The sequence below is a fragment of the Trematomus bernacchii genome, unplaced genomic scaffold (assembly GCF_902827165.1).
Source record: "Trematomus bernacchii unplaced genomic scaffold, fTreBer1.1, whole genome shotgun sequence".
Taxonomy (NCBI): domain Eukaryota; kingdom Metazoa; phylum Chordata; class Actinopteri; order Perciformes; family Nototheniidae; genus Trematomus; species Trematomus bernacchii.
The window spans coordinates 2,776,618-2,798,102 of record NW_022987839.1 but is presented as its reverse complement, the minus strand read 5'-3'; the positions used below and the strand labels follow the sequence as shown (position 1 = coordinate 2,798,102).

At 38.9% G+C, this 21,485-nt stretch overlaps 1 protein-coding gene across 3 annotated transcripts; it reads left to right on the top strand.

Moving 5' to 3' along the window:
• The first annotated feature begins 2,376 nt into the window (after positions 1-2,376).
• On the top strand, positions 2,377-21,480 carry gipc2 (GIPC PDZ domain containing family, member 2). Of its 3 annotated transcripts, none has more exons than XR_004557773.1 (7): positions 2,377-2,982; positions 15,100-15,285; positions 17,149-17,329; positions 18,162-18,274; positions 18,664-18,745; positions 19,700-19,911; positions 19,950-21,480. XR_004557773.1 is itself a non-coding variant. In XM_034153019.1 (6 exons), the coding sequence occupies exons 1-6, from the start codon at positions 2,704-2,706 to the stop codon at positions 19,849-19,851; spliced, it is 993 nt and encodes a 330-aa protein (XP_034008910.1). In that variant the 5' UTR covers positions 2,377-2,703; the 3' UTR covers positions 19,852-21,480. The 3 variants fall into 3 exon arrangements, 1 of the variants encoding a protein (XP_034008910.1); XR_004557774.1 differs by having other exon boundaries at positions 19,700-19,919; XM_034153019.1 differs by having other exon boundaries at positions 19,700-21,480.
• The last annotated feature ends 5 nt before the right edge of the window (positions 21,481-21,485 follow it).

Genomic DNA, 21,485 nt, shown 5'->3' with positions numbered 1-21,485 from the left:
GTAATTCAGTGTTTATTGTGTCGTGTAGTAGAGCTGCAATGATATATTGATTGACAGAAAAAATATTAGCCAACTATTTTTGATAATCATACATTGTCTTGCAAAAATGGTTTTAAAAAAATGCTCTTTTCAGTCTCTCCAATATGGAGATGTTCTGCTTGTCTCTGTTTTATATTTGACTAAACTATATATATTTATGTTTTGGACTGACGAAACAAGATATTTATAGACAACACCTTTGAGAAACTCGGATGCACATGTTTAAGACCTAACGATTAATTGTTTTTAAATAAAAAATGATAGTAATGGTCACTTGCAGCCCAGCATCATGTAGAGATAACACCCTCAATTTGGAGGCTGTCTTAAAATCTGTGTGCAGGTTACTCAAATGAAAACATGGTTGAATGAAATGTCTTGTGTGCATCTTAGTTATATCTGAAGAAATTGTACTTGAATTTTTAAATAAATATTTCCACATGAAATCAAGTTCAGCTGTTTTTAATTATAAGCATGTGATGAATCCTCCTCCCTGAAATATGCCTATATTTATTTTCAATTAGCAGATATAAATAGTTCTCTTCTGACTTACTTTTAGCAGTGAAATGGGAATTGTTGACGTAAAGCTTATATACAGTAACATTTTCTATGTGCAATTAAAAATATTTTTGACTGGATGTAATGCTTATACTAATGGCGAAACTATGAATGTGTAAATATAGCTTTGTGGTCTCAGCTGCTGGAGATCAGTTGCCAACACAGAGGCCTCTTCTGTATGTTTTCCCACCAGGGGACGCCACATCACTCACCACGGCTCAGGGGCCACAGAGGAGGGACCCTCTTTATAAGAGAGGGTTATTACATTATGCTCATTATAGTTCAATCTGGCTTAAATCAACTGTTATTTTTTTTGGATTAATTTATCTCTATGCAAGGTCCTTTTTTAATAATACTAAATAGTTTAAAGCCAAATAACTTTCATTTTTTCAGGATTTTTTTGTTGCGTTTCTAACTCCAAAGTCCAAAGTATTCTGATTATTTACTTTAGTAGAACTTCCAATAATACAACGACAAAACGACATACAAGATTTGGGATTAATATTAATGCTGCTTTATATGTTGCATTTTGCTTTTGTAGACAAAGGTTGTGCTCATATCAACTTCAAAAACACCTAAATATTCAATGTATCGCAAACATTTATAAACCCTAAAATCTGAAATCTGAAAGGTAACTAAAGCTGTAAAAATTATTATTGTACATTTTAAGAGTTACGGTAACAATACATCCCTTTTGAAATGAAGTGGAGAAGAATAATGTAGCATAAGGGAAATACTCAAATAAAGAAAAAGTATCTCACAACTGTACTTAGGTACATTACTAGAGTAGAAAGTAAAATGTTCTATCTTTATAAAACAAATGTTAGATTATTTTCTAAAAGAAGACAGAAGACAAAGCCTCTGGATACAAATTGTTCTTTTTGCTAGAACAGATTTGTCACACATCATGAGTCACTATCATCCAGGGAGGGGTGGAGGGTAAACACTGCTCCTGCTATGTGTGTGAGACTGATGCTGATGTTAAACTGTGGTATCAAAAAGAGGAAAAAGATAGTGTTTGTTAAAGGGGAAGACATTAAGACAATACAACAAAACAAATAAACCAGTTTTGTTTGTTTCAGTGGAGGAAATAATGCTCAGATATTTGACCTATAGTAAAAGTAGAAATACTACATTGTTAAAATACTCTGTTACAAGTAAAGTCATACATGTAAAGTTTCTCAAGTAAACGCTTAAGCACCTAAAAGTAAAAAAAAGTGTTCAATCATTGTGTCTGATACTATCAGTTACTTTGCAGATACAGATGCATCACTAATTATAATCCAGCGATTTTATTAGTTTAATCTGACATTTGCATTAACATTCCTTTTAGATTATGAATGCATTTCGAATGAGAATAATGTATTTTACCAAGTTTTCACCCAAAAGGAAAATTGCTTTGGTATATAATGTAACATTCATAAAAAATAAATAAAAGCACATGTTGAAAAAAATAATGTTAAATAAAAATAAAATAATGGTACATTTTTTTTGAATTTCTACAAGATAAACATATAAAGGAAAGCATACAATAAGAAAAAATAAGTACTACTTATACATGTAATTTGTCAGTGCACAGTCTGCAAATGTAGGATAACTCTGATATTGCTGCTCTTACCTACAGGTAAAATATCTGAAATATTTTTCCACCATAGACTTACCTGCAGCAGCACGTAATTAAATAAATACATTAATAATTGTCTAATTTCGCTGTCCCCTCCTGTGATGGAGCACAGGTGCACTGGGCTGATCCCGGGTCGGTCCCACTGCGCCTGCGCCCCGCTGATAGGCAAACAGAGCAGCTATTGTTAGCTGCGGACTGAAGTCTCCAGCAGGTTGTGTCAGAGTTTATCCCACACTCACCACCTTCCTACCTGTTGAATATTCACTACATCTTTTTTTGTTTTACAAGAGCCTCTGTCGAAGAACAAAGCTAATCTGTGTGGGGCAGGTGAGGAGAGGGAAAAGTGGAAGGAAGGAAGACAGGAAATCTCGGAGGAAAGAAGGAAGTAAACACGACCGTTGGAGGACTCAACAGGTTCAAATGTTATAACAACGGACTTTTTATAAACTTCCAACGTCGAAAAACGTACTAAAACAACTAAAAAGATGCCGTTGGGACCATGGAGGAAGAAAAACAAGTCGACGAAGGAGCATTTGGTGGAAAACGAAGAGGTCGGCAGCGGACACGCAGGTGCTGGGAGCTTGGCTAATAAATCCTCGGTGAACGGAGCAGGTCTACCGCCTCCACCGGCCAACCTGAGGCCCAAACTGGTGTTCCACACGCAGCTCGCGCACGGCAGCCCCACCGGCAGGATCGAGGGCTTCTCCAACGTCAAGGAACTGTACGGGAAGATAGCAGAAGCCTTTAATATCAGCCCACCTGAGGTAAGAAGAGCTCACCTGGTGTTATAAAGAGTCATGGAAGTGATTTCGTGGTGCGTTCAAGTGCTTAATTTAAAATATTCGCAACAAGGCTACTTTAAATTAGTAATTGCCCACATATAATATCACTGGATTGGATTAGTATGATTTTTAAACACTTCAGCACTTGCAGTTAGTAAAAGTGGAGCTACTTTTAGTCACTTTGCATAGCCTACTTCTAGGTATGTTTTGTATACAGCATATTTTATTAGTTTAAAACATATTGTATTGGTAAACTTAATATGTAAAGTAACTGAAGTTATTACATAATTTAAGTTGAGTACAAAGGGCATGCTTACCCTCTTAAATGTATAGAGTATAATATATAGTAACATAATTATGAAACAAAACAAATCTAAGAAAAAACAATTTTAAATTAAATTCCTCCACTACTTGTTTCTAGACATTAACTCAGCAATTTTACTCCACTACATTTCAAAGCCACATGTTTAATAAGTGTGGCAATACGTTTCCTTTCAGATTAAGGTAATATATATTTGATAATTTAATAAAACACAATCCATAGTTGTTAAATAGTGAACTCAAACTCTCCCAACTCACTACTCCACTGGCCCCTTGTCTGTTTCAGGTGACAGAGAGTTATTAAAAATTCCATTAGATATATATATATATATTCCCTGAAACCTTTAAGGTTACTGTTTGTGGCCTAAGGAGATCAAAATATGAACTGTTAAACAAACACTAAGATTACAAAACAGTGAACTGAAATGATGCAACTTCATGTAGTTAAAATTTGATTCTTCTTTCTTACCCTTTTAATCACAACCCCCAGATGTATCTTGTGACTGTTAGAGACCCCTGAATTGTAAAACACCTGACCAAACCTAACTCCCCCTCAACCAAGTACATTAGTGAAAAGCTGTTTACTCATTTTTGCATCAGTGACAGGAGCCATTTGTCAGCCAAATTACTACTTTTACTCTTGATCCTTAGGTGGATTTCGCTGTGAATACTTAAACACCTACAGTACATTTCTAACGGTGTAGTTTTACACTGTGGTATTCCTGCATTTACTTAAAGGTGGAGTAGGTAATTCACTTCAGATACACTTTTTGTTATATTCCATGGAATGCGCTTAACATCCCGATAGCAATGAATATATTAAATGCTTTGACAATAAATACATAAAAAAAATGTCATCTGTGGAAGCCGTAGTACTGTAAAAAGCACGACCAATCATCTGAGCCGGCCCGGCTAAAGTAACTGGATGGCCTACCTGCCTGTCAGCCTTCCATCTGTGCACAAACTTATCTCGTGCCCTCACGAGATAAGGGCACGAGATCCCTTATCTCACGTTTGTGTGTGTTGGAGGGGGGGCTCTGTAAGGAAGTCTGAAGGAAGAGGCAGATTCTTTCCGGTTGTGTACTTTCAAATTCTAGCGCACTCGAGCTGGTTTCTCCATTCTTACCTACCCTACCTTTTAAGTAAAGAATCTTAAGTCCTCCTCTCACTACTGCAAGATGAATACCAGCAGTAAAGGTTTGGGTAAACAGTTTTATAAGTCGCTTTTCTTAGAGATTATCCACGGGGTGTCCATTAAAAGTCAACTTTTATTGTCTCACGTCAAAGCTATATGATGTTTGCAAAGGCACGCCCTGCCAGCATTGCACGGTGCACACCTTTATCTCTGCAATATTAAGATAGCTCTGTCTTATCATCATTATAAAGTCACTGGATACCTCAGTTTCATTCAGCATCATGTTTTTCTGTAGGGCAAGCAGTATGAAAAGCATGTCAATGAGGAGGAGATACTGAAAACAAAAGCCGGCTGTTTCCTTCTCTCAGCCCAGACTGCTTAAGCTCATCTTTTCAAAGGAAAGTGTGAGTGGCATGTTTGGCTTTTGTCAGCCTGAAATATAACTAGATAGTCCGGCGTGGCAGCCTGTTATCAGTCTGCTGTGCTGTAAAATCAGCAGACAGGAACTTCCTTCCCCCAAAGAGATACAGTCGCTTCATTCAACAAGTTCAAGTGTGACAGTTGGAAAGGAATTTCTCTGGTGTCATGGTACACCGTGAATCACGCAATACACGACATCACAAAAGATGTACATGTGATAAGAGGAGCGTTCCCTGAAACTCACCATTTGACTATTTGATCGTAGGAAATGTTCTTGAGGGGCTTTAACTGCAGTTATTCACTCAGCTATGTTCTATGGGTATATGTTCTATCATGTCTATTAATAACACTCATCAGTTCTGTCTAGACTTGTTTAGTACAGAAACTGCCTTACTGCCATTTATGTTCCTAACAACAAGCACAGAAGAGGAGCTAATGGGATTTCAGCACATTTCTAGCAGCTTGTTTGAAACTACTGGTACTCAAACCTTTATGTCTCTGAACACTGCTCTGCTTAAGTGTCTTTGAGCAAATCATTGATCGTGTGCCAGCTTTAGCACTACTGTTTTGTATAGGGATAGGAATTGAGAACCTGTTCCATTTGAGAACCGGTTTGAAATATTCCAGTTAAGTGAAAAATTATGCCTGAGAGGTTACTCATTTTTATTGACGCAGGCATGGTTTTCTGATAAGTGCATGTTGCGAAAACTCATACCGAATGATGTGAAACTCTGCTTCGACGCTGCTGGAAACGTTCAAAAAGTCATGGCCAAGCGGGGTTCATTTCACGAAGAAAAATGACAACAGTTCTACTTGTAATATCTGTCAAAGGGTCCTTACAAGTAAAGGTGGAACACTACCAACACCACTAATACGTGGAAAGGTCTTTTGACGTAAAACAGGCTTGAATTCCTGGAATTCCATGTCTTTAACTCACTCTCTACTCAGTACGCACGATTGGCACTGCTTTCTAACTGAGCAGCAGGATGTCTACCAGGGTTAAATATCCAATGTTATAACTACACTAGCGCCACATAGGCAGGAAGCAAATTGTTATTAAATAATAAAAAGACTGGGTTGAAGCAGTTTAATTTTTCCCACAAGGAAATTCTTAAGGATTAAATAAGGAAATATACAAATAATTGTATCGATAAGCAACATCGATAATGTCATTGATATTAATAAAATCTTATCAATTGGATCCCTTGTCCGACCCCTCTGTAAAGTTAGTGAAAATCGATATAACCGGCCTAGTAAAGATTCCCAATGTTGTTCATTTTTGTCGTTGCCACCTGAACAGTTTCCTGCTGAAATCATGCTTTGAATCTTGCCAAGCAGGTAACAAAAGAAAAATAACAACCCACATTTTCAACAAAGCTTCATTCTTGGTGTAGAAAGTTTGTGTGCCACTTAATGGTCTATTCTGAAAAGTGGAATAGATAGTAACACGGAGACAAAGACAGACGCAGAAGGATGGAGTGTGAGTTGTTGTACTCCACAGCTTTTACCACAGGAAGTCCCTCACGTCCTGCTCGGTGGGCATCGCCTCAAATCTGACCAGATAACTCGTCCCAGAGGACTCTGCCCAGACGTCCTCCCTCCATAAACACCCCCAAACCTGCCCCTGCTGCGCGTGTTGACTGGAGGTGACCTCTCTCTCCCAGAATAAAAATAGATAAAACAAACTACAATCTACTTTTCAATGGATACCTGCAAGTAAGGCTTTGTTCTGGTTCCAACGGTGTGCTACGATACCAAAATTACACTTTTTTTCTCAATCTATAAAAAGGTGTTACTGATATTTTGTCCATTCTAAATGACCATTAAGTTAAAAAAAAAAGCATCTTTCTGTAACAGTTGGAACAAAACCTGAACATTATACATGTAGGATTTATTGCAGGGAAAACTGACAGCATCCGATTTAAGTTGGATCTCAGTTTTCTGCTGTAGGATTTGCATCTTTTCTCTATCTACTTTCTTTATGATATGATGATACTCAATGGTGTGGACACATTATAGTCAGTATTATGGGGGAGGAGCAAGTGGAGGGTCAGTGCATCATGACATATTTTTTTATCACAAAACTGTCAAACACAGCCTGCACTCAAAATGTGCTGAAAGAAAATAATTCCCACTGAGATCACACTTAAGCCATCTGCTTTAGCTCTTTAATCAACATGAATATTTATTTGATGTACTATTAATACACATTTACATATACAAAATATCACAAGTAGCTGTAAATAAAAGAAGATTAAATATGAGCCATAGACCTCCATATCAAGAAAATTATTCTTTTACACATCCCAGAGAATATAGGATATAGTTAAGGATGGTTTTTAAAAGTAATTTGTTGTGTCATTTTAAATAAGAAATCAGACACTATTTAGACATTTTTTAGCATGTTATCAATGTAAAATTAGATCCAACTTAAAGGGGACCTATCATGCAAAATGCACTTTTTGATGTCTTTTATACATAAATATGTGTCCCCGGTGTGTCAGGGAACTCACACAGCGTCAGAAAATAAAACCCTCTCTCTTTTCCTCCGTACCCAAATCTCTAAAAACGGGGCTACAACGGATCTGATCCAGATTTGCGTCCAATATGACGTAATATCGGAAATGTAGGCTGGCTTTACACCCACGGCCCTATCAGAAACGTTGCTATCAGAAACAATGCCCGACTGTTTTGGACGTAATATGGTAGGTGCATGTTTACATTAGCATCGCTAACACTCAGAGCTAACCTGTACTGGAGAGCATGTGTGTGAAGAAGCAGGAAATAAAAAGGAACTCACCTTGTGATAAACCTGCAAGAGAAAAAGCATTTGAGCTCCATACTATTTCAGAAATAATCCTTGACGTGGTTTAAACAGGATGGCGTTTTATCACAACCGAATTTAACTTTATCTCCGGTAGGATTCTGATCAGGCATTAGCTCCGCCTCCTCTTCTTTTCTTTTTTTCAAGCTAAGGACCCAAAATCCTTGTTTCTCTAACAGGGCTGCAAAAGAGGGGTTTGAGCAGTATGAGGCATGGCTACAATGGGTGATCTGTTTGGTATTTTGAAAAAAAAACATCACAGACATGTTTTATATAGATATGGCCCTACAATATATTTTTCAAATATAGCATGATAGGTCCACTTTAAATTTAGCGTGACACTAAAGTAAACTAGAGGACTTTTAAGTCTCGCACATAGAGCCATTAGAGACCATAGCTGTGTCTGTTTTTAAACCTCTCTAGGGCTCTGAGGTTATGAGTGCTTGGCTGGGCCTGATATGAATTATGTAATGAACAATAGCATTGTCTTCCTTGTGCTTATTGCCTCTAATAAGTGACACATTTATTTCCAAAAATACTGCAATAAAGCATCGTGGTGCCTTTTTAATTAGACACAAGCACTCATGTTAAACCAAGTCACTTTATTTAGGAAGCAGAAGTGATAGAAAGGAATCTGTGAGAGTGAAATAAGATCTTATCATTATAACAGCAAATACACTAACAGTGAATATATGATGTAAACTCGGCTCAGTCTCCATGTTATCTCAGGCAGTAAGACACCGTGTTTCAGTCTTTACATGAAGCATGTGCTCAGGTCAAAGTCTGGTTGTTGTCCTCTTCAGCTGCAGAGTTTGAGGTGTGGCTCGGTGACGTTGCTTCTTGTCCACCTGTTGCAGTGAGAGCGTGCTCACCAGGAACTCACACACATTTGCCTACTCTTTGAATATCTGCGCTGCGGTTGTGTTAAAGAACAAGTTATTTTGTCCTTTTTGTTTGGCTGGTTTGCAAGTGGTAGTACTTCCATGTACGCAGCCAGTAATTTGTTAATTAGAGGTGGGGGGATTAGGGGGAATAATCTCATTTGATGAGGTTTGAGTCTGCTGTTTGTATTAGCCGAGATCCAGCACTCACTTGTAGTACTTTAATAGTAGTGTAATGTACTGATCCAGTACAACTCAAATCAACATCACAACATTCATAGTATTGTCCATGTTGGTGTGTAAAACATTAGAGACACCTGTCATTATATTGCAGTCCCGTTCAAAACCACTGCAAATTACATTCTTCATAATAAATACTTCCCTGACAGTGTACCAAAACTAAACAATATGCGTTTGTAAATTCAGAATTAATGGTGGATTTTGCTCGATTTATAGATTTTTTTTTTTAAGTAAAGTGGCCACCAAGTGTGTCACACTAAATAGTACATACACAATTACTTAATAGTCAAATAATGTTCAGTTAGTATAATATAATTTGCTTATACCTTTGACAAAATTCTTTACATATGAAAAGCGTAACTTATTTACTGATTTTGTGACTAGAATCAAAACTGGTTTAAAATCATTATAAGAAAAATATTTTAAAAAGACATGTTTTCTTATCATCACAATATGATTCCATAGAAAGACCAATACTCTTTCAAGCAAATGATCTAAGAATCTCCTATATATCTTAAACTGTACTTTCCCTTTAGTAACACATTCTGAAGATATCCTGCAACATGATTCAAGTGAACATGTGGTTACATATAATTGTGCTTCATTACACCTGTGTCGAGCAATTTAGCAACAATTCTCCATGTGTGACATATCCAACACTAATAAGGAGTGTGTGTTTGTGATCAGACCCCAGGTGTGTGTGTGTGTGTGTGTGTGCCTGTTCGTCCCTGATTGGACTGGATGTGGTTTTTATAGGGCTTTAAGTGGTTGTTTACCTGCAGCGCTGCAGAGGCAGCTGAGCCTGCAGGGTTTTTCTGAGGTGAGTTGAGGTTTCTATCGGCCTCTCTGAGGATTGATGTGTGTTTGGAGACAAATTACACTCAGATAAAAAACAATGTGTGTTATGATTACCTGTGTGGCATGGTAGGGTGATGTATCCTAGATGGTTTGACCCCTCTTTGCTTCACTGACCTCTCTCCCTCCCATCATGGCTGTAAATGGTCTGCTATTACTGCATTGGTATCAACCCATTCATTCATCTGCAGTTTATTCTCAAAGGATTCTGTGTTTTCTTAGTGCATTCACAAATCAAGAAACAGTTAAACCAGGCTTACTTGAGTTATTGTCGCTTATTTTAAGAAAAATGTAGTTTGATAACCTTAGCAGGTCAGGTTGGTTCTCAGTCTTAGCTTCACCTCTGAACCAGAGGTAAATAGTTTCAGTGTTGATGACTTCAAACCAAACCCAATAATAAGCAGCTTTTTCCAAATGTGTCCCTTTTTTAAACTTAATTTAATAAAAATCAGAGAGGATCAGGATCAGACACCCATCATTCTGTCTATTACAAAAACGGGAAAAAGGGCAGACAGACAATCTGAAGTTACTTAATGTTGTAGTTATGTCGCATCTTGCCTGTTATACATTCTGTTAAGGCCATTTACATGCAAAGAAAATTCACACCCTCTGCTAACAAGTGTAAACTCTGTTATTTTTAGCCTTTTTTATGGCATTTGTTTTGTTAGTTTTTGCTTTTTAAATTTTACTCATGAGTTTATATATCTATTTAGTATGTTCTTCTTATTGTTTTTGAACATCCCAGTTTTGTATTTCCATGTTTGTTTCACTCTGAATTGATGGATCAGTGCTTGAAAACCAAAATCAGGTTATAGCTCTAATTTGACTTTATGAAACAGATCTTCTTTCCTAAGTTGTCAGGCTCACTCACACAGACTCGTTCTCCGTTTTCGAGTCACCTTTTTATGAAACAAACCCTCAGTTTTCACTCTGAAGAATCGCACATTTGGTAAATGATTACAGTGGCTTAAACGCTGACGGATGTGATATCCTGTTGGACACGCAGCCACACCACAATACACAGCTTACATCAGCATTCCCTGTTAACTGTTAAAAACACCTGACACAGGAATAACTCCATGAGACACAGGACATGTTAAACAGTTTCCTTTAAGCCTGACACACTCCTTTGAACCATTCTTACCCTCTTTCTGCCATTCAAAGATCTGTTGGAGAGGCTGTAAGTGGACAGAGAAACAGGTTTCCCCAGTCAACACAGTTTAAGTGCAGGACATCATTTAGAGGTAGATCCAATTAAAGGCTGTATTTATCTTACCTTTCTTCAAACACAGGCTGGAGGGCTAGCTGGACAGAATACATGTAGCTGGAGATTTGTAGCATGTATTCTCTTACTTGTATATTGTTGAATATCTGCCTGACAAATGTCTCAATTGCAATTTATTACAAGAGCTTGGGGACTCTCTAAAGGTCATTAGTTTTAGTACAGTTACCAATTGAGTAGCTTTGATGCAGTGTGTCATGCTATAGCCAAAAGGAAACACTTAATGTCATTTTCTGCTGCTCTCTCAATCAAAACTAAATTATTACCACATTTGTTGACTTTGTGACTTAGCTAGGGACCATGGGAGTTTTCCACCATCTTTGCTGTCCATGCAGTCGGTTTCTTTAGTGTTTAAAGTTAAGTAGGTTTTTACTAGTGAGACAATTTCTTTACAGAGGCCCTCCTACAAAACAAAAGGACCAGGTTATCAAAACTGGTAAAACACGTATTTCTCTAACTCTGTTCCGTTATTGTTTTTTTTTAATGTTTGAGTGAGTCTATGTGACAAAAGTATTATCACAGCTCCCATCACTGTACCATCCTCAACAAGCATAACATCCTGAGTTGGGAACATTTAATAAAGTATAGGAACATCGTTCTGTTGTACAGAATCCTGCACAATACAGCCCCTCCACCTCTTAACTCATTGGTTACTCAACGTAACAACACCAGGCTGACCACTAGAAGCTCCACACGTGGCGACCTATCAGTCCCATTCAGGAAGAGTACTTTTGGTCAGTCATCATTCTCGGTCAGAGCAATACAAAACTGGAACTCACTACCCACTCAAATCAAAGACATACATACACATACCACCTTCACAGCTCACTTCAAAACATGGTTCACTGAGAACTACACCTGCACACACTAGTCTGTGTTGAGTATGGCGTGTGTGTTACATGTTGTGATCATGGATGTTGCCCCTCGTCTCTGTTATGTGATTGTGATGTGCTATATGTGACATGTACTGTATGTAGTAACGTGTGTTGTTTATTGTTCTCTTTTATCCTCTCTTATCCTTTCGCCTGTATCTACTTGTCTTTCATCCTTTTTATTTTATATTTTTTTATAACTAATGCTGTTGATATATTGTGATTTTAAAGGTGTCTATTACCATCTGGCCGGGGACAACAGCTGGAAATGAGTCGGCTAAAGCTGCTCCATTTACTGTTTTTGTGACAGTTCATCGATGGGGACTGTCCACGACACTATAAATAAATAAACTAAACTAAACTAATAATCATAGATTCTAGATTTTTCTATATGTGAGCACTTCAACAAATTAGGTTTGCATCTAACAATAGTTTTCCTTATCAGCCGATGGTTTTCTAGGATTAATCGCTTGGTCTTTAAGATATCATAAAATAGTCAAATAATGTCTTCTTTTAAATAAGAAACTTCTCTCTCTCTTTTCGAGGCTTAAAACAGCAATTTTGCATGAATAATTAACTTATGATTCATCATTGCAGCTGTAATGCCACATTTTAATATTGTCTCAAATCTCATATTAAGATTTGATCTGATTATTCTCCCCTCGATTGTGTATCTTCCTCTTTTGATTCATCGACCCATGAGTATCTCTATATTGTGTGGTTCTGAACAGATGGCCCTGCCTCTCCTTTCACTCGCCCTCTGCGTGTGGTTATCAGGGTTGTGGTCAGGGTGGTGCAGGCAGTGGGAGGTGTAGTATCTGTCGTAGTGAGTCAGGTTTGTAAGAGGAGGACAGTCGCTCTGCAGTGTGTGTGACACAGCATCCCAGATACACCCGTCAGTGTGAACACGCTGAGAGCAGGCGCAGCCTTGGTAACCGGGTGTAGGCGTCTGCTGCCGCTCCTCCCACTCACTCATGGGTAATGCCCTGCCTGGAAGGGGGTACTGTTATGGAAAAGAGCCATCAATTCAGCTACAGCCCTCCCTCGCCTCCTCTCCTCCTCTAGTGGCCTCCCTTTATTATAATCTCATTCTTTTATAGTCTGGTTTTATAGTCTGGTTTCCCAAGGCAACGCATGAGGCCATGTTGGTGTGTGTGTGTGTGTGTGTGTGTGTGTGTGTGTGTGTGTGTGTGTGTGTGTGTGTGTGTGTGTGGTGTGTGTGTGTGTGTGTGGTGTGTGTGTGTGTGTGTGTGTGTGTGTGTGTGTGTGTGTGTAGTGTGTGTGTGTGTGTGTGTGTGTGTGTGTGTGTGTGTGTGTGTGTGTGTGTGTGTGTGTGTGTGTGTGTGTGTGTGTGTGTGTGTGTGTGTGTGTGTGTGTGTGTGTGTGTGTGTGTGTGTGTGTGTGTGTGTGTGTGTGTGTGTGTGTGTGTGTGTGTGTGTGTGATGTGTGTGTGTGTGTGTGTGTGTGTGTGTGTGTGTGTGTGTGTGTGTGTGTGTGTGTAGTGTGTGTGTGTGTGTGTGTGTGTGTGTGTGGTGTGTGTGTGTGTGTGTGTGGTGTTGTGTGTGTGTGTGTGTGTGTGTGTGTGTGTGTGGTGTGTGTGTGTGTGTGTGTGTGTGTGTGTGTGTGTGTGTGTGTGTGTGTGTGTGTGTGTGTGTGTGTGTGTGTGTGTGTGTGTGTGTGTGTGTGTGTGTGTGTGTGTGTGTGTGTGTGTGTGTGTGTGTGTGTGTGTGTGTGTGTGTGTAAAAAACAAGAAAAGCCCAAACAAGGCCGGCCTCGCTGCCAGAGCTTGATTGGTGCTCAAAGGTCATCCTCCTGATGGAGCAGCACGAATCAATCCCTTTCCAAAGTGGTACAACCAGGAAGTCAGATACTAAATCCTGGCGGGGTATTCTCCCAAGCCAGAGTATGAAGCTGATATCACAACAGAGGCTGCATATGGAAATAACTCATAAGGTTAATTTAGGTAAATAGAGATTAAAGTAGATCACTTTACCTTTTATATACTTACAGTTTCAGTGTAATCATTTGCAACTATGTTTAAATTACATACGTTTTCTTTTGTATTATATTCCCTTATTTTAACTTGAATTATTTAGATTTAGATTCTAAATCTAGTACTTTTCTTTATGATTATTTATTAAATGATTAGTTTAAAAACACTTATTAATAATTCTATATTGAGATTGATGTTTTATTTTGACTAACATTTTTTTTCTTTTTATACTTTTCTTTCACACTTTCTTTATTAGATGTTCTGTCTGCAAACATACTCAAGAAAATTATAAAAACATGATAAAGATAAGAAAAATATGTATTTAAAAAAAAAAAAGTGTCTCCCGCAGATAGTAGTTATTATTATACATATGTAATATGCTCTGTTGGAAGGAGCCTGTGACACTTACTGCTAAAAACTGCTCTCTGTTTGTTGTGCATAAGATAAATAAAGAAGCTGAAACTGAGATCTTATTAATAGCTTCTGTCTAGGAGAGCGTAATAAATGATTCACTCCCATCGGTCTCCTCCTCCGAGGTTTAAAGTGCTGTTAAATCGCTTGTGTATTGTGTTTCTGCGGATCACATCTCCTCCCCCTCTGTCCTGCCAAGACGTGGCAGACCGTTAGGTGTGAAGCCAGATTTCCACATTTCTGGCAGAGGAAGGAAAGGTCACTTTCCTCTTTTGCTTCATCACAGGCTCAGGACTTAAAACTCAGACACTCTGAGGACACTGTGAGGACACTGTGAGGACACTGTGAGGACACTGTGAGGACACTGTGAGGGGACAGAGGGCATAACTTGGCTGCTGCAGTGAAGAGCTCCTGATGATTCCTGTATTTAGCACACTGCTGCGTCATCTGCACTCAAACACTTTTATTTTTGAATATGTGTCACTCTTCAGGCTGTGACTAACATGAGGGTCATCTTTTGATTGTGTATTACAGATGAAGACATGTTGTCATTTACAGTAGGGCCTCTTTTTTGTTGTTGCAAATGTTAAGTGATTATAGTCTTTTATTAAATGCATTCAGTCACCTTTTATTGAATCATCATAATAACTTTCCACACTACTTTTTCAGCTCAGCGACCTCATTCTCCGTACTATACTTTAAAACTTTGAACGTTCAATGCTTCCTCTTTTAAAACTACACAGCTATTCCAATTTAGATTCTAAACCGACTCGGCAATAAACCTGATTTAATAATGCTTCTTTTTGAAGTCAGTCTCAGTTTGTTATGTGCTAAATCTGCCTGCTTCCTGTCTGTGTGTTTCCAGATCATGTTCTGCACCCTCAACACTCACAAGATCGACATGGACAAGCTTCTGGGGGGCCAGATCGGCCTCGAGGACTTCATCTTCGCCCACATTAGAGGGATCAAGAAGGAGGTGGAGGTCCATAAATCTGAAGATGCTCTGGGCCTCACCATCACCGACAACGGAGCGGGATACGCTTTCATAAAGGTACGAAGAGACAGAGCTTCTTATCTTTCACATTTAACCTTTTGAAACACACTGGTGTCGAGTTCCTCCTGGTGCACATTCCAAAGATGCACCACAAGAATGCACTTTTTATTTCATTTGGTTTCTGTTGATAGTGTCTGTTGTTCAACCTCGTGTTGCAGAATGATAATAAAGTAGTCCTTGTATCCTCGAAGGAGAAACAGTAAATACAAGGGTTGGCAAAAAATGACGTCACATCGTGTCACGTGACTTTAATTTTGAATTGAGCCATCCCTTATAGATGCTATCTCTTTACGTATTAGTGATGGGAATTCGCAGTTTACGCGCGTGCTCCACTAGCACCACCCGTCAAGGCTCGCCGGCAGTACACTTTCCGTCACAGGAACACGCTTTGCTGGCGGCGAAAAGAATCCCTTTGCCCAGAGGGATGTCCTTGTCCTTTTTCCTTTTCGTCATTTCAAGCGATACAAACTAAGAAACGCTGCTGTAAAGTCATGTTTACCAATATGCGATTCGCTGTCTTTAGATATATTTTGTTCATTCCAATATCAGAGATGAAGCAATTATTCAGTAAGCTTATTATAGTTTCAAACTAACAAACGTATTTAAATAATGTTTTTTCCAAGGTCATAAAAGTCCCTTATGTACATACAAAAATGAAGAAGTTCCCATCCTAATCTACCAGTCTACCATAATATGCTAAGAGGCAGCAAAAATAATAATATTAGTTAACATATTTATATATTTTCTGTTCATTGTGTTTAACTTGTACAAAAATACCAAATTCTTGTGTTTGGAAACCTACAGTACTTGAGAATTAATGATTGAAGATACTGAAATGACTTTATTGTGTAAACCGCAGCTTGTACAGATCAGTATAGCAGTTGCTAAATGGACTTGTTTGCGTAACTAACTAACTAATATTTAAGGTCACTTTACACACTTGCTCTCATAGTGCAAGTCCTAATTCAGCTCAGTGCTTCTGCTCTGTAGATGCGAACCGGTCTAATGAGCTTATTTAGTCTCAGACATCTTACTCACAATAACAGTGCTCACATGTGCCATCATGTGATGCCCAACAGCACTGCAGCTGACGGTGTTTATGTCACAGTAAAGCCTTAGTCGGTGTTTTAATGCTGTTGTAGCGCATGAAGAAGCGACTTTAAAGTAGGGCTGCCACTAATAATCATCTATATTGATATATTATATATTTATAATACATTATTCTGCAGATAATTGTCTAGATGAATCAGTAAAATGTTGGAAAAGGCAGTGAATTTTGAGTGTAATATGACATCAAATATTGACATTTCCAGTGCATGGCTGAAAACATCATGTTCTGCCTTTTCTTTTTATGAGGACTTATTTACACGGTTAATCTGATATCTAATAAAATAGTAAGCTATTATAATTGTGTCGATCGATGAATGAATTAGTTCATATTTGTTTCAGCTCTGCTTAAAATTCAGTGACAAACTTTTTCAGATATATTCAAATGTAACATTGATGTGTGTGAAATAGAACTACTATATATTTATATTTTCCCACAACTTAATCTTCACTTCTTTAACAGCTTATGGATCAAAAAGAGACTCTTTACAACACGAATAGCCTTTTTGATCCAATCTGGGTTATTTTACACCTTCTAATGCAGGAGTGGTTTTACATCAGTTATGCAACGCAATGAAAGGGCAGATACAGTAGACTTGAAGAAGTATTGCAGGAGTATATTTTGTATTCACACTGTTGTCTGCCTGTGTATTTTTATCTTGGACAAACCTTTATTTTTGTGTGTGGCGCCTGTTAAATGTATGACATGATTTTGCTGGCTTTTAATTTCCCCTGACTCGTTGTGTATTGCAGCGTATCAAAGATGGCAGCGTGGTGGACGGGGTGAAGGTGATTAATGTGGGCGACCACGTACAGTGTATAAACGGACATAACATCGTGGGGACGCGGCATTATGAGGTCGCCCGCATGCTTAAAGAGCTGCCCAAAGACAAGATGTTCACACTGAAACTGGTGGAGCCCATGAAGGCCTTCGGTGAGTCAGAGACGCCGTACAGAAACATATCAGCATTCACACACAACATCATTTTTGTCAACTGGTCATTTTTATAATGTTCATGTGTGGTTATAAGGAGCTGAAAACATCAGTGTGTTGCTGCTTAGGTTCAGCAGCATGACAGTTTGAGATACCGGGTGTTTCTCAATGTCGAGGACGCTTCCTTGGTAGGACATGTCCCTCCGAGTAAGGTCCTTCCGAAGCGAGGCAAGAATCCTTCCTAGCTTCGGAAAAAGAAGAATTGTAGAACAGGCTAACAGGTGTGCGTCATATGCGAGGCCCCGCCTTAAATGCAGCGCGATTTCCGCCAAAGATTTGGAAATTGGTCCGTGCGCACTGCGCAAAGCATTGTGGGGATTTTAAGACCACGGAGGATACACATGTGCAGCCTCGAAATTTCCCGCAACGAAGGACGCCGGGCTCGGTAGAATTCCAAGCATCCTGGACATTGGAACAGTCCTTCGGCGGGACTCGATTACGTAGCATCCTTGAAATAGTGGCTCTGGAGCAGCTTTCCTCGACATTGAGAAACACCCACTGTCTTTCCTCCTGAAGACTTTTCTTTTTCCTTTGCCTTTTATTCAATCAAATCAAAGCACTGTAACTTCTTTATAGTTTTTGTACCTCTCTTGTTCTGTTTTAGTTTGAATTTGTATTGTCTTGGAATTTAATAACAGTTTTTAATGTGTCTAAATGTAATATTATAAAGTGTTTCTTTGGCACTATGTCCCAATGTGTTTTTTGTAAAGCACTTTGAATTGCGTTGTTGTTGAAATGTGCTATATAAATAAACGTGCCTTCTGATTGACAGAAATGCTTGAGCCCAGGTCAAAAGGGGCCAAACCTGCCAGCGACAACAAGATCGGCACGGGGAGGGGGACCCTGAGACTCCGCTCCAAGGGCCCAGCCACTGTAGAGGAGGAGGTGAGCTTATTTAGGGAATCCCACTGAGACCTGGGTGTTTTGGAGTTCCTATACTGGGAAACATAACTTTTCTCACTTTACACATGCAACTGTTGAAATGATTATTATAAAGAATACTTGGAAGTTGTCTTTTCTTGCTCATGATATCATCTTAAAGGCTCTCTCTGTTGAAGATACACATAAACAAACAAAAGATGTTACTCATCCTGCAGTTTCTCCAAATCATCATGTCAGCCCTCATCTGGAATAATCAATCACTGATCAGACTGATCTCCTTATTATATATTTGATGAAAATGTCCATGTGTCGTGCAAGATTACAGCAACATACTGCAGTAAAACCCAGGGTGAGAATGATTGAAACTGAGTTGTTTGTTTTGTCTTTTCTAGCCAACAGAATTTGAGGAGAAGGCGGTAAAGAAAGTGGACGACCTTCTGGAGAGCTACATGGGAATCAGAGACACTGAACTGGGTGAGTGAGAATATTCACAAATATCACGAGTATGTACGTAACTCTTCTGAGGAATGAGAAGATGATTTGCTTGTACGGTTTTTCAAACTAAAGTAAAGCAATAACATTACCACCGCTATAATTATCTAAGGCTAATTGCTAATTCTGCCTAGCGTACTTGTTTGTATTCATTCAGTAATATTCATTTGGAGTTCAAATTTAAGATTCACTAGCTAAAACAGAGAAGGATTCTTTCAGAAGATCAGGCCAACCTGTCATTAGACTGGGGAATTATGAATGGTCTAAGGCAGGGGTGTCAAACTCAAATACACAGTGGGCCAAAATAAAAATAAAATGGGTACTAGTCGAGGGCCGGACTGGTTCAATGTTTATTGCAAAACGTATTGAAATGAACTTATTGCTCATATTAAACCTGGAACTAACAAAGCTTAAATGATTGCCTATAAAAACAACATTAAACATTAAATAATCAGTTGCATTAATTTCTTATGGCTCTGTCTGCAGCTTTTCCAGAGTCATTTCTTATGATTACATTTTTCCACAGGCCAACAGCTTCAACAAAACTATTTCCCTCAAAGAAAAAAACAAACACGCCCTGTTGTCACAAGAAGGAAACATCCATGTAAACTCAGTGTGCTGCTCTGTGATGCTAGTTGAAGCCAGATACTTGGCATCTCACCTGGGGTGCAAGTTCATCAATGTTTGGGGTCAGGCTCTGAGATGAGGAAACCCTCAGGATGGAGTGAAGGTGTGCGTGCAATATACCGGTGGGCCAGATCTAATAGTAATTAAAAATTATCCTGCGGGCCGAAATTAAATCCACCAAGGGCCTGATTTGGCCCCCGGGCCTTGAGTTTGACACATGTCATACATCTTGTATCTAGCTAAGAGAAATCCTGACCATCGCTACAGTCATTCAGTAAAGTGTTGTTCTTCTCTTCTCTCTCTCTGCAGCCGCTACGATGGTGGAGGTCGGCCGTGACAAGAAGAACCCGGATGAATTCGCCATGGCGTTGGACGAGACCCTCGGAGACTTCGCCTTTCCCGATGAGTTTGTCTTTGACGTATGGGGGGCCATCGGAGACGCCAAGCAGGGAAGAGTTTAAACACGCTCCTGCCCCTCAACACACACACACAGACACAGACACAGACACACAGACACACAGACACACAGACACACAGACACACAGACACACACACACACACACACACACACTCCCAAACTCACATCTAATATCCTCAGAATCAAACTGGACCAACTTCAACCTCCACAAACTGGAAGTGGATAAATCGTTTCTGCCATCACTTTGATCTTGAGTGTAGCTTTGCACTTTGGAGTCTTGAAGCGTCCGTAAAGTCAGTTTAGGTGAGGAATTAAACAACACGTAATGCATTTTCAAACACTGGACCTGTTTCCTGGAGCCTGACGAGTTAGTGATTAATTCCAGACGTTGTATAATACCTTTGTACACCCCCCCTCCCTCGAGAGACTCTTAAAAGCTCTTGTTGCTCTTCTTCTTGTGAGAGTAGCGAACAGCGGTCTATTACACTGGGTATGTGCACACCTTACATTTTCTAACAATCAGTTTAAATCACACTTTATAGCTGTGTCATTTTGATTATACAGATGTCACACAGCTTTTTATAGATTTTTGTTTTATGTGAAAATGTTGCTGATTTTATAGCAGCGTTGTGTAATTAGTGTAATTATAGTGATTGTAGCAACTCCACTTTTTATTTCCCTCCTTTCTTTTAAAATCTTTAAATGACCTCACAGTGGAGAAATGGATACATTCACTTTGCTGATGTTTACTTTCTGATTTTCTCTGTGCCCTTACACACCTCAGGCTTTGAGCCCTTCGTCAGTAGATTTAGCAATACACAGAACTGAGTTTTATTTTTTAATTAAACCTTTAGCCAAGTTTTCTGACACATTCCACCATCATTCCTTATGTTTCTCATGTTGTTTTAGTCTGTTAACATGTCATGAAATTAGTCTTACTTTTAGATGCACCCTTATTTTTTTCCTGTAATTTATTTTATCATGATAAATCCTATGCTGTAAGTCATTTTTACACTGAGACATGGCTCAGTATGAAAGACAGTTCTTTCTTAAGTAAGCCATTTTTAGGGCTGTGTCTGTAATGGGATCAATTGCAATCCAATGTCTTAAATAAATGTACTCTCATTAATGGACCTGCACTATTTAAAGGTAGGGTAGGTAAGTTTGAGAAACCGGCTCGAGATTGCTAGAATTTGAAAATACACAGCCGGAAAAAAATCTCCCACTTCCTTACAGAGCCCCTCCTCCAACACACACGCACGCGCACATGACCAATGAGGGCACGAGATAAGTTTGTGCACAGATGGAAGGCTGACAGGCAGGTAGGCCATCCAGTTATTTTAGCCGGGCCGGCTAAAATGATTGGTCGTACTTTTTACAGTACTACGGCTTCCACAGATGACATTTATTTTATGGATTTTTTGTCAAAGCACTTAAGATATTCATTGCTATCGGGATGTTAAGAGCATTCCATGGAATATAACAAAAAGTGTATCTCGAGCCGGTTTCTCAAACTTACCTACCCTACCTTTTAATTCACTGTCAAACTGAATTTAAATAGTGACTTGATTAGTGTCATCTACTGTTAACTGTATGCAGCAGTTTCATATTGTTTGACAAACCATAAGGGATCACTGTTGTTGGATAGACAATAAAACTTGATATACTGTTATTACT

Coding starts and splice junctions, on each gene's coding strand:
- gipc2 (XM_034153019.1), top strand. CDS start 2,704: ATGCCGTTGGGACCATGGAGGAAGAAAAACAAGTCGACGAAGGAGCAT. Junction 2,983..15,099: donor TTAATATCAGCCCACCTGAG/GTAAGAAGAGCT, acceptor GTGTGTTTCCAG/ATCATGTTCTGCACCCTCAA. Junction 18,746..19,699: donor AATCAGAGACACTGAACTGG/GTGAGTGAGAAT, acceptor CTCTCTCTGCAG/CCGCTACGATGGTGGAGGTC.